Source organism: Hyalella azteca, unplaced genomic scaffold, assembly GCF_000764305.2.
Source record: "Hyalella azteca isolate HAZT.00-mixed unplaced genomic scaffold, Hazt_2.0.2 contig9179, whole genome shotgun sequence".
In the NCBI taxonomy this organism is placed as follows: domain Eukaryota; kingdom Metazoa; phylum Arthropoda; class Malacostraca; order Amphipoda; family Hyalellidae; genus Hyalella; species Hyalella azteca.
This window is the reverse complement of record NW_025939256.1, coordinates 134166-148120: the sequence shown is the minus strand read 5'-3', so window position 1 is coordinate 148120 and position 13955 is coordinate 134166. Positions and strand designations below refer to the sequence as shown.

Genomic DNA, 13955 nt, shown 5'->3' with positions numbered 1-13955 from the left:
ATATATACTACACACATACATTATTAGAAATAACGAATAAGTTCGAATTAACTGTCGATGATCTTTTACTTGGCTCACCAATAACGACTGTAATCAAACGGCTGTTTGTTTTAGGTCGAATGACTTCGAAACCGCTTCTGTATTCGCTGCGAAACAAACACCAACGATGAAAACAATAGAGCATGTGAATGTCGTACGTACGTTTAATCGAACACTATTGCATGATATTTTCAACTCACTATATACAGTATGTTATCACTATTATAAAATTGACATTTTGACCAGAAACAATGTTATTATATGTGTTAAATTAAAACATTCTTGTAAACTGTAAACTTTCTACTGTACGCTCAACGCGCATACTTTTTTCAGTGTAGTTTAGTGATAAAACTAGGCTAACAATGGCGCTTAAAATCAATTTCTTAATATGTGATGAGATAGAACAACTTACCACAGGAATAGTGAAATTCGCTATTTCTGCGCATCGTATACAAGCAGCTTTCACGAACAATTACTTTCATGCGCTTCGTCTTATGTTAATGCAATCAAAATATTACTTTAAACTACATTTTTTTCGGTAACAGTTTCCAATAATATTTCCAGCTTTATCATCTATAAAACAATAAACCAATCCTCATTCCCTCGCCCTATCATGCTCCTCTTGCCTCCGTAACAACAATTCATCTACTAGCTAATTTCTTGCGTAATCTGCTCAGATCAGGAAAGAGAAGAGTTGCCGGTGTCTATGTAAAATGGCCAGTAAATCTTGCTCTGAAGTGAACGGTTCCAGTATTTGATTTAATATTACTTTATCTATTATCATTAGCAGATTAACGTTTTGTGGAAATGTGCTTTTGTGTGGAGGATTGTGAGATTGTGGAAGTTTGCTTCCTGCTGACACACATTTCATTTCAATTCAAATTGCAGTATTTATCCTGCTTTAACATACAGATGCGTTATGTATTGACGTGATGATCAGTGCTAATGCTAATCTTGCCCAACTGGAGACCTATACCGACTACTTTGTACAGCTCAGTCACATTTGATGTCGTTGCCCGAAAATGGCATGGGTCATGTGGAAAATATAATTTGGAGTCGAGCGCAATGTTACTAAAACTTTTATTGTTCCAGGAAGAGAGAATTAATGTAGCAAACTTGCATGTTAGCAGTGCGCATATGAAGAGTCAATAAGTCTGCTAGTGCTAATCTGAATTACATACCGCTCAGTAGCATCGTTAACAATTTTATTAAATATGAATTACAGTTAAGCACTAAATTTTTAAAACTTAATGGTCTCAATCAATTTTTCAATAAATGTATAGTATTCTCAATAATTTTTCATGCATGGACGCAAAAGTGTATGCTAGCAGAACATTAGTTATCTTACCTAAAAAATTATACCACGAGGAAATGAATAAAAAATCGTGACTCCTAAATACATAAATCACATTAAAATAAGCAAACAACGCGCCTGACTCTTAGCTTCATAGCATTGTTTTGTAAAACTATAAGAAAATTTCAGTTCAAATTCAGTTTAAATACATCATTCATTAGTGTCACTGATCAATGAATTCTATAGGCCTATATTTGGACCTTGATTATCTTCAAAGTTTTGTCGAATGAACAGAAAATCGCCCTTTTAATGAACTCGAATGCATTTCACCTGGTGTAAATAGCGTAATTACTCAAAAGCGCTTCAACTTTTTCTAATAAGTAGAGTTACTAGGTCTTTAAATTCTAATAATAATGGAAATAGTTACTTCATCCCAAGACTAATGATAACATTGAAATAGTCAATCATATTTGCGGAACGGTCTGTATTTTGAAGATCATCTCATTGCTAAGACAAGTCCCTAAGCTACTAATTAATCAATCATTTAAATAAATGTCAATCACCTGTATTCGTTTTGATTACCTATTCGAATGTATATTGTATTTGCATTCAGAGGTGGTCTGTTAAAGTGTACAAGTAGACCTATGTGGATATCAGTAATAAGAAAAAATCATTTGTTCATAAACTGAGCAAAAACTTTAATATTAGAGACAAACAAAATCTCATGTTAAATCAAACATAACTGAAAGTCGTGTTTTAAATCCAAGATGCACCTCGAATCCACCTCGGCGCTAGTAGGAACCTCAGATGTTGGGAAAGGTTGAATGGATTGCTGAGCACCTTATAGTCGGACGATCAGCACTTAATAAGGTGCATCTATAACAGTCGTTTTTAGAGATAAACTACAATTTGTGGGCTGCTAAAGTAAAAAAAAAGAAAAATAATGAAATCAGTTAGGCGAGGAACACAATAAAAACTGATAGTAAACTTTGAAAATGGTTTGTAGCTTATGGATGCTTCTGGAAATTCCCAATACGAAAGCATGAAGGAGATTATTGGCGTCTCTTTATCCCTCTGTTGTCATGAAATTTGGGCATGTGCCAGAAGAGTTCTATGCCCTTCTGGCCGGCCAGCTCGCAGAGCTTGCTCTTTTCTTCATCCGTGATTGTGTGGTGTTCGTGAACCTCCAAGAAAATAGAAGCGATATTTGGATCAGAAGTGTTCAGCAGCTCTTCCAAACCCGATCGTGTCAGGAACCATCTTTTCAGGATAAGCTGATTAAGCCTGCCGAGAGCAGAGATATTGTTAAAAGAATACAAGAAGGGTTTTCTTGATGATGAAGTGCATATGACTCATGATATCCTGTATTTACTATAAATTGGATGTTATCACGCTATTAATAAAGATAGGTGGGAAAGAGAGCATGGGTAATGAGTGACACCGAAATGACATGAAAGACTTCGCTTTCGACTAATAAAGTCTATGGTGTAATTTACTATAATATTATTAAAAAAAGAAGTAACGTGGTGCTTTAGAGTCAATAAATCCGCAAACTCACGCTTTTCCAGTTCTGAGGTGAGCTGGCAGTCTATCTTGGTGAGTCTCGGGCAACAATTTTTCAGCGACAGCCACGGCCCAGGCCACCTCATCGTCTTGCAGCTTCGCGAAGGTGATGCTATGAACTGACTTCAATCGCTCCGTGATATCTTCCGGCTTGATGTTTCTGCTGACGGCAACACCTGCAGAAAAAAGTATATATCTGAACACTAGTATATTTCAATCAGTTAGCATTTTTCGTAATTGGTACAGATTGCTCGTAATACGCTCGCACATAAACTAAACATAAACTAAACTTTTTTTGCATATAAACCAAACTTTATCACTATCCCTAATGTCTGCAGCATTCAAGTTTACAACATCAACAAGATTAGGTTTCATAAAAACATCTACAAGTAGCAGTGCTCGCACAATTACACTATTGTCTACAAGTCACACCTCAAGCATATCTGAAAGATAAACAATCCATACATCATCACCACTTTGTTCAAAGACAAGCGTTTTGCTCGTTCGCACGAATTAGACAAGGTGATTAAATAAGAGCTCGAAACGTTCTTATGACAAAAATTTTTATTTTATTTATCAGCAGGGCAACTTGGCATATTTATCAATCCCAGCATAAATAAATAGAGATAGTTAGATAATTTATGATATATGAGAATTCCGTTTCCGTTGTCAATCTGTAGTCTTTGCCTTCAAATAGTCTTAACTGAATTAATGGTAATTTATGGGTCACCCACTCAAACCTACATTTAACAAAGAACCCTCAACTTCCGTTTTGATATTTGAAGAAAATTTTTTATCATAGCGATGAAAGAGTCAGTAATAATAAATTTTTGATTAGTCGACCCTACAATTAGTCACCCATGCATGCCTACCTGATGATTCTCCGTGATACCAACATTCAAATCAAATTCCAAATCTAAGCAATATCCAGTTCGATAAATACTGTGGGCACGCATTTATAGTATAGTATAGTATAGTATAGTATAGTATCTTCGGCATTAAATAATAGGCCTGGATAGGCCTGTCGCCGATTCTTGTACTTTTCTTGACTAGACTGGCCTTACGGACGGAAGATATCAGTTGTTCCGTAGGGTACGAGGCATTTTAAGACTGAACATATGCTCATGCATGGCCTTGTCTAGTCTGTTCTTGAACGCGAAAACGAAACGGCTTCTACACACACTCAACAAACAAATTTTCTCAAGTATATAATAGATTAACCTGAAATATAAAACCCACTGATTTGATCGAGCATACTCACTATTGCACTTCTCCAAAGAATTCAACTCCGCCACGTCCGTCGTCTTCTCCAGGCGCAGTCCGAAATCTTCTACTGACGTCATCTTCATTGCAGTGGCGAAGTCGACATGGCCGAAGAAGTGTGTCAGTTTCCCTCTGTTGTTTTTACGAAGAAGTTAAGACAAATTAGCTGTGCTGAGTGAGTAGTGATGTAAAGGTGGGAAGTGATGTATAGGTTCGTTTTCTATCTCTCAGTGTGTCCCTCTTCCCGAGAATTGAACTTTTCGTGTCACAAGAATTTAGTGAAATTATAATTACTGTACTTCTGTCATTAAACCTTCATTGTAAATCCAGCCGACTCAACCTCTTTATAGCTGTCATAGATTTCTACCCCGAAAATCCCCTCAGATATAAAATCTCCAGACACAGTCATTTGGGTAGCGCAGATCAAATCAAATGCAAGACTAATTCATATCACAACGGACAAGTGCCCATATTCAGTGTCAATTTCATCACAGATAGCGGCATAAGATCCTTCTCTAACTGATCAATTACTGATACTGGTTTCAGCTCCCTTAGGTGTGCCTAGAATATTCAAATAGTGGTATCTTATTGCCTATTTAAAAAAAATAATTTTTGTAATGCCGTTGAATGATCTATATTCTATATAGTTTCCTCCCATGTATATTTTTGTGCAATTAATGCTCATACATTCCTACATTTGAAAAATTATTTCATAACACTTCATAAAATACAGTTTATGTACATAGCCTAGAACACATTAAATGTTGCAAGAATCTCATTAGCTGTCAACTCACGCATGCCCGGCCCTGATAAACTCTCCCAGCCTGTAGCTGTCATCAGGGGGAGTTTCCTTCCGCCAAAAGGAGTCCCAGAGATGCAAGTCAATGTTTCTGCCTGCCTCGGCCAGCTTGATCAGCAGGGGCGATAGGCTGGCCTCTATTGGTTTTTTGGTCTTTTTGGCGGTGGACCGCACGATAATTTTTTCCGGTGGCTTCTGGTTTTGTTCAAGGGCAGAAAGGGCTTTCTGCGCATCTTCCTCACTAGTTATCCTCCATTGTTCCTTGTCACTCGTGTATTCATCAGCCAGTTTTGGAGACACCTTTGCCAAAAGAACAGTTTCGTTTTATAATGTAAAAAGAAGTAAGTAAGAATTGGTAGCGTAGAGATTACGTAATAGATGTTTTTTATCATACCAAGCAATAAATTTTTTATTTACATTTCTGGTACTGTTCAGGTATGGAAAATAACCGCAACAGTACCATCAACAGTAAAGAAATTACCACCAACGTATTCGCATCTCCAACAGCTTCAGATCGGTAGTGGAAGTCAACAAATTGATCTATCTAAATTTCACTATTCTCATTCGCAGGGATATTGATGCATAATTATTCCCGTTAAAATGTGGAAGACATGGTGAATTGGACAGTGAGACCTGTAGTTTTTGTTACAAAATATTTTTTATAATACTGCCTTAATATTTCGAAATCGTAATGATATATTGGATGTCACTAGGAAAGCAATGCTCTATGGCAAGTCATTCTTTCCCAAGTCATGCATTATTCTAAGAAGTAAATTCTACAAAATTTACACATTAAATCTGAATTCATAATAGATTTCTGAACACAGGATTTGGAAGGAACAAATTCCATTCATATGCAGTAAACAAAAACGAACTGTTTTTTACATTTTTATTCTACCAAGCTCAATTATTAAAAATTATTGAACTTGCCTTTTTAATATTTGTTGGTGAACTATTTGAAACTTTCCTAAATTAGAGTAGAAACCTAGAGATGCAGTGAAGGAGAACTTTCACCTGAACCATTCTGTGGCTAAACGCTTATCTTGTTATGCGGAAAGCAAGGTAGATGGTTATTACTGAAGAGGCTATGAAGAAGACCATGCATCAATCAAATATGCAAGTCTCATGTGTGGGTTTTCAAATAGTTGAGTTTTCTAACGCAGGTATACAATATTTTTAACTATAAATTAAGTGGTGACATTATAAGGAGGCACCTTCCACCATGCGGGCATCTGCTGCAGAAAGAACATTACATCAACATGATTTCAACGTCACATGCCTAGTTAGGTCTATTGTCGGATCAGGATGCTGTTTACTAAGAAAAAAAGTGTAATTTGGTAGGCCATTGATTTACTTAGTATTCATATTAAACGGTTATACGGAAGGAACAAAAATGTAGAGCTTTGGAAATAAACTCGTGTGAGAAAAGAACGTCTCACCAGTGATCAGCAGTGTTATTTAGGAGGTGCAAGCTGTTACTTCTTTCGTTGAGGTGGAGCGTATGAACGAAATAAGACATAGCTTAGACTTTATATAACTTATATTATCAGCAGCAGCAACTGATAAGAGCTGGAGAGACGTACAAGTGGAATGCTCATTTCCTGTTTGAGGCAACACAAAATAAAAATTCGGATTTCCACTAACCGCGTTTCCGCTGTTATTATAAGTAGCTAGCAGCCGCAAAGGGAGCGCAGCCGTGGGTAACAAAATTGACTCGTAAACAGGCCCTGGGCCCAACGCCAACCATCAGCATGCAATATCTACACATAGCCTCAGATCAATGAGCTGTGGGTAACTCCGGCTAGCTGTAAATCCGCCTTGCACAACACAGCCACTGCTTCACAGAGCCGGAGCACAACTGGCCGGAGCGTAACAGGCCCTACCGCAACAGGCGGCGCAGGTTAGGTTAAGTTAGGTTACGTAAGGAGTAGATGTTGCGGTAAGGTCTATTGCGCTCCGGCCAGTTGTGCTCAAGCCTGTATGTGCTCCGGCCTGTGACTGAACGGGGGAGCGCAGCCGTGCACCACCAATTTTGTGCACCAAAAAGCCCTTAATCGAACGCTTTGGATCTCTCCAGACCTACACCAATCAGCCGTGTACCACTCGGCTTTTTCCTCTTCCGACCTTGACCACCACCTGCCGTGCACCACCAGGCCGCGGATCGAATATGACTTCCGGGCATCGTTAAATTACGTAATTTTACGTTCAACGCATCTGAGGTTAGGTTTCACATAGCATAGTTCTGTTCCAAAATTTATCGTTCTTCGACAAGTGGCCGTTCGACCGAGGGCTGGTTCGACCCACGGCCTAGATGCGTACGGCTTGAAGTGTTGAAGGCTACGTTCCGGAAGGCAGGAATCATGATGGTCCATTATTTCCAGGGCAGTGGTGGTCTTCGGCAGGCGACTCACTGAACGGTGCTGTTGTGGTGGGCGCTTTGTGTCAAAAGCCGTGAAGATGCCCGGCTGCGTTACGCTCGGGAAGGTATATGAATCGCACTGTGGACTTGGGCTATGCTGACCTCTAGCTATCCACCCGCCGCAAATACCGTAAACATTTGCTCCGAATATAATTATCAAGAATTTAAAAGCGAAGACAACAGCCAAAAAATTTACCATTTCTTAAGAATGAAAACGTTTCGGAGTCCAGCTCCATCCTCAGTTCAAAAACTCAATACCTCTAAGACAAGCAGAATCAATTAGAAAACTAAAATTCACATAGAAGTTTAAATCCTAAATTGACAAAAGAAAAAATAAATTCACGTTAGGTGGCAGGCCTATCTATTTACAATTTCAAGGGAATAGGAGCGGAAGGCTGCATTTAAACTAGCTAGGTTTATGTTCAAAAATATACAGCGATTCTAAAATTCGGATTTCAGAGACACCGGTCATGAAAGCTAGAACTCTATAATCACTATCGGACATCGGAACATTGCACAGCTGTGCGCGTCCATGACGAGCAGTGCAAAGTGACGGTGTCCGATAGTGATTAAAGAGTTCTAGATTTCACGACCGGTGTCTCAGACCTCCGATTTTTAGAATCCCTGTATATTTTTAAACAGAAACATAGCTAGTGTAAATGCTCAGCTCCTATCTCTTTGAAATTGTAAATAGCCCTTTCGTAACTGCAATGTGTTCGACAACTTTTTATTCGTATTTTTCTACAGAATCATCATGAACTTGGACTGAATATTGCATCTCCGTAAAAAATAATCAAATATATGTTAATAGTAAAAATTAGAAAATCCCGGTAGTATATGGTTCCATCTGAGGTGACACAATTTGCGACATCACTGATTTTGCTAAAAAACATTTTCGTAATATTTTTTGTTGGTAGTTGAATAATATCACAAACTTTCTTTAGCAAATAGTAATAGCTTATATAATAACATGTCCCAAAAAGAACAAATAATAATATTCATTTAGATTGGACATATGTAGGTTCAGGAGTGTTTCTTATATGTCCCTGTAGTTAGCTATGCCTTGAATTTAGCGCTACATGCAAGTTATAGAGTAAATCGTTGGGCGGGACGTCACAGTCCCGTCAGTCAATTACTTTTGAGTTGACACAGGCGCAGGAGTTTTACTCATGTGTCCCTGTAGTTAGCTATGCCTTGAATGTTATGCTGTATGCAAGTTATGGAGTAAAACATTGAGCGGGACGTCTCAGTCCCGCCAGTCACGAAAGGGATAGATCGGCCTACCACCTCACGTGTATTTATTTTTTCTTTTGTTAATTTAGGATTTGAACTTCCATGTGAAATTTAGTTCTCTAATTGATTCTGCTTGTCCTAAAAGTATTGAACTTATGAACTGACAATGGAGCTGGACTCCGAAACGTTCTCATTCTTGAGAAATGGTAAACTTTGTTGGCGGTTTTCTTTGCTTTTAAATTCTTGATAAACTTGCGATTTAAGCAATCAAGTGATTTTAATACGAATATCATTTAATAAAATTTCTGTATCCATCTTATTTTTATGAGTGCAACCATCCGAGTAGCGCGTTATGGATGTGTATTTCGGTTATCGAACGCTTCAACTTGCACGTTGACATGTCGGCTTCACGCTGTTGATTTCAATTCAAATTAGGACTGTGCAGAGTAATTTAAGGCAATAAATTCGCAGTAGAAGAGAAAACGATTTTTTCATAGCGCCGAAACTGTTTAACTATAATTACTGTCCCTGTTAACTGTTTAAGCGATAATTACTAGCCAATTTTCAAACATATCGGCGACACTTTACTTTAAATATCTAAGCAGATCTCGTTTGAAATTAGCTATTGGATTAAATGGGGTCATGGAGGCAGAAGGAGCAAGCTAGGCACAGGAAACTAGAAACAGTTTATCGTTCCACTCAAGATAACGCACAAAATATCATTTGTAACTAAGACGAAAAAGATTTAATTTCAAATTATATTTTAATTTAGTTAAAAGACAATGAAGTGCTTGAAATCATTGATTGCGGAAGACATTTAAGCTGCTAGTTATATGATGCTCAGGAATAGTAACATACACCAAATAAGTTACAATTGAGTAGTTAATTCTAATTACATATATAAGACTTGTATTGAAATCTTTAAGCGAAGCAAACTATTTGTGATAGATTTTAAATCTATTCAATAACAAACCTATAAGTGCATCAACATTTGACGCGTTAAAAATTGTATTTATGTTCAATGCCATTAATTAATTGACTTTCATAAACCTTTTTATTTACATTTGATACTTTAGCTGCAATAGGGAATACAAGTAATAAATTCGTTCTAGCAAGGTGGATTTGAAATTAAATTTTCCATTTTAAATACATGTGGCATTAGCTAACACGTAACAGTAAATTGGGACAAATTAGAAACTAGTGATGGAAGCTGACGGTACTTGTTGATAGAAGACTTAAGATGATAAGATAAAGGTTGTATTGAGGAGCTCTATTACGATGAACAATTGTTCACTAATTACTACCGTAATTAGAATAGAATAAATATTTTTTCCGATGCCGAAAGTGTCATGAAATGGCCAGTCCACTATTTTTGAACATTAGAGATTTTGGTATCGAAGAACAAGTGTAGGCCATTTATTATCTCTGTTAAAATAAATTCGTAATTCATCAACAGATATATTAAAAACTCACACAATGCCATGCAAACAAATAAAGGAACGGAATCAAAGGCGACAAAAACCTTAGGTCCTGGATGAGATGTTTGAGTCTCGAACAAAACAATCATCAAGTGAAGGAGAGAATCAAGCAAATATAACAGTGACTATTCGAAGCACCATAGCTGTCGTGTTTTAAACACGAGATTACTCTTATGAGAGGAAATTTTATGTGCCTTGCCGATGGCAACATCTGCTTTATGCTGTCGTCAGAAGATTTTACGAAATAAATCTAGTTGACGCTGAACTATTCCCCACCTAACATTATCATAAATTTTATAACAATTATTGATCCTGTGTGTTTCAAAGCTTGCCTATTTTTAGGACCACCGTGTTCATGAATACTGAAATATCTATAAATTTTTGGCTATTTTAGTATTGACTCCTGTACATGGGCTCCTTACAGTTTTAAAAATATATACCGCCAGATCTTGGAGGCTGTCACTCCACCTTTGAGAGAAGAGTTCATTTTATCAAAGTGTGCGGCACAATAGAGGCACATCAAAGTGTGCGGCACAATAGAGGCACATCAAAGTGTGCGGCACAATAGAGGCACATCAAAGTGTGAGGCACATCAAAGTGAGCGGCACAATAGAGGCACATCAAAGTGTGCTGCACATCAAAGTGGAGGCCACCGCCGAATTTTGGAGGCTGTCAGTCCACCTACGAGAGAAGAGCTAATTTAATCAAAGTGTACGGTACAAAATTTCACATCTGAATATCTAAACTTCCTCTCCACAAGTGACATTCAACAGGACAGTCAACAAGACATTCAACAGAAGTTAATTTGATTTTAGACCGTTATTTTTGCCTTAGTTCAGTTTCATGCATGAGACCTTCAAAATTGGTGTCATCTCGCATACTTTCTCGCGTGTTCAATCAGCGCTTCTAAAACTATTTTTGTCAATCCTCATCTTGAGAGTTTTGGTTCCTGAATCTGTTCTGTACTCGTGCCTCCTGAAAATTTTATATTCTATCTTTATCACACATCACATCAATGCCAGCTACCCATCTTTCCGGTCCTTACAGGTGATGAGCAGTCTTATTTTGTCGACTAGGAATAATGAAGAATTGGCAAAATCTTTTGTCGAATTGCTTCCTCAAACAATGCCAATAATTTATCGATAGCTTGTATTAATTAAAGTGTCATCCGATGCATGCATACTGGGTGCGACTTTTTCTGGCTGCACCATAATGATCTCGATTTTTTATTTCACTCTGAATCCGCTCATTTTTAAGAGGAATCCACAAACTCTGGTACTCGGTATCACTGGTGCAACGGTTTTACGGACGGCACTCGAACACTTTCGGAGTTTATGAGTTTACGTTTACTTTTTTTATATATATTTACGTTCTTAAAAATTTTTCGTCAAAATATCAGAATGCTATGAAGTCTTCGGAAGTCGGGAAGTTTTGCCAGGCTCTGTTTTAAATCAGGTGGTAAAGCAGACCATAAGAAACTTTAAGCCACGTGTATCGCTAGCAACTATACAACCAGACGGCTGAGCATGGCGTGATTCTCTTCGATGTGACATCGCCATGACGACTTTATTATAAGCAGTATTAAAAAAATTGAGAGTAATTTATCATCAACAAATTATCAACCATAATTATTAAAACTACGAAGAGTAGTTCTTTTCACTCATACCTGCAGATCCTGATATTATTTGTCGAAACTATTGGAATTTTTTTAATCTTTGCATGAAGTGCATGACTCGAGCACTGCATGCAGTTATAAATAAGCATGCGTCATTCCAAATGATAACGAAAAATAACATTAATATTTTGTGTCACTCAGTCACCAAGCCGTTCTGATCACATTTCTCCTGAAGTGTTCGTTATATTTTTGAGAGCTTTCTGATATCGTCTTTTGGTATTTACAGTCTAATTTCTGCACCGTGAATACAATAAAGCAATTTCCCTGTTAAGCAAAAATAAAGCAATAAGAGTTAAACGAAACAGTACGCACAAAATTACGGTGATTCCACTTGAAAATTCGAATATCATAGTTTGAGACTTTTCTACCCAAGTCGTGTACCTCAAGAGAACAGTAGACGCTTGTATGAAGTAACGGCTCAAAACTATCACATATTCACTTGTACGATACAACACATGTCTCGCATCCACCAGCAGCGTAAAGTTAAAACAATAACGATAGTGCCAAAAAGTCTGTATTCCTTATAACATTAGTTCTAAGAATATTAAAATCATGACCGGTAATTGTTGATAGCTCCTCTTAGAAGATTCTATGAGGAAAGTTCTGCATTTCTCAGAAAGCTGGGTAAAGTAAGCTATACCTAGTGTCACCCATATTTCTAGATGTGCAACGAAAAAATATCTGGCTTTCATGGAATTCAAAAATGAACGATCAACGAGACGTCGCAATTTTCAATCCTGTATGAGCCAATAGTTTTGGCAGCAATAGTTTTGCTGCCAGAATTGTTAAAGAAATATGTATATGAACTCCTTTTATGGGAGTTTACATACATACTCGTCTATTTTATGGAACGAGATGCAACGCGGACCGGTTTTTAGCTTAAGAAATCCACTGTAATAAAAATGAAAAATCAAATGATCATTTGATGAAAATGATGTGAGTGGATGTCAGAATCATACTTGATGCTGAAAAATAAATATCTGAATATCTTTTCCAAACAGTAATAATCTAGTCCAGTCCATACAATACAATTTTTATTATTTTCCGTTATTACACGTGGCTTCATTATTTCCGTTGTTACACGTAGCTCTATTTTTTCGTATATATACGAAGCTCCATTTTTACTATTATTACACGTACGTGGCTCCATTCTTTCCGTTATTACACGTGTCTCCATTTTTCTGTTATTACACGTAGCTCCGTTATTTCCGTTATTACACAGGGCACCATGCTTTCCGTTGTGACACGTAGCTCCATTTTTTCGTTATAACACGGGGCTCCATTCTTTCGGTTATTACACGTGGATCCATTCACAGCCACCAATAACGGCAGCAGGTATCAAATATCTTGGTATTTGAGAGAAGAACCCTTTGGGCATAATGAAATTTAATTATGGAAAATAAACTCTTAGACATAAAAGTAAATCAGCTTCAGTAAATTTGAATTTTTCATTCCAAAAAGCAAAAAAAAAACACCTTGCTGATTTAGAGATGTATATGTTCTCCTTCAGAAATTCTAACCAATTTTCTAAGAAAAAGGTACGCCCTTTGGGGAAGTAAAGACCAAACCTGGACCACAACAAAGAGGTGTTTTTTATGTACTGTACATCGGAGATGATGTACGTGGATGTCAGTGTTCCAGTGGCACTCAATCTTGCATTTACCAGAAATAAACTGAGCATCATGGGGCCCACTAGTTTGTCTTAACGACCTCATCTGTGGAACACTAATGGAGACTTAATGCCTACTGCTCCAGCCGCCCCGCCCTACTTCCATGCTTGAACTAATACAAGGTTTTCCCACGCGCAGCTGCACCTTCCATTTGTTATTCCAACTGTGACGTCACCTTGGCTCTTGTGACATTAATCTGATTTGTAACACCGGTTTTGCCTAAAATAAGACTAATTGCATGCAGTAAATAATTTTTTTGGGGCATTTTCATGAGGCTAATTTGTTTATATGCTTTCAAAGATGAAAAGAAAAACAATGTGTTGATCTACACTATTTACATTTTGGGCCTACAGTGACGTCACTCTAGGGACGTCATATAGTTCAACCATGGTCTACTTCCATCTGCTTCATGTGACCCATCCTCAGCCAGGGCTGATCCTCAACCATATACCCCGTAAGTCCGGTAGGGAATACGTACATTTCTGTGTCAGTGTAAGTGTTTTTGTGAAGATCCTTAGCTGC

At 37.5% G+C, this 13955-nt stretch overlaps 1 protein-coding gene across 1 annotated transcript; it reads right to left on the bottom strand.

The window, feature by feature from the left end:
• Nucleotides 1-1295: 1295 nt before the first annotated feature.
• LOC108680695 lies at nucleotides 1296-6458 on the bottom strand. Its single transcript, XM_018169581.2, has 5 exons — nucleotides 6398-6458; nucleotides 4954-5258; nucleotides 4158-4291; nucleotides 2892-3072; nucleotides 1296-2617 (listed from the first exon to the last, which is right to left on the bottom strand). Exons 3-5 carry the CDS (start codon nucleotides 4243-4245, stop codon nucleotides 2386-2388), a joined length of 501 nt encoding a protein of 166 aa, XP_018025070.1. The 5' UTR covers nucleotides 4246-4291; nucleotides 4954-5258; nucleotides 6398-6458; the 3' UTR covers nucleotides 1296-2385.
• Between the last annotated feature and the right edge of the window lie 7497 nt (nucleotides 6459-13955).

Coding starts and splice junctions, on each gene's coding strand:
- LOC108680695 (XM_018169581.2), bottom strand. CDS start 4,245: ATGAAGATGACGTCAGTAGAAGATTTCGGACTGCGCCTGGAGAAGACG. Junction 3,073..4,157: donor TTCTTTGGAGAAGTGCAATA/GTGAGTATGCTC, acceptor TTTTTTCTGCAG/GTGTTGCCGTCAGCAGAAAC. Junction 2,618..2,891: donor CACCTCAGAACTGGAAAAGC/GTGAGTTTGCGG, acceptor TGCTCTCGGCAG/GCTTAATCAGCTTATCCTGA.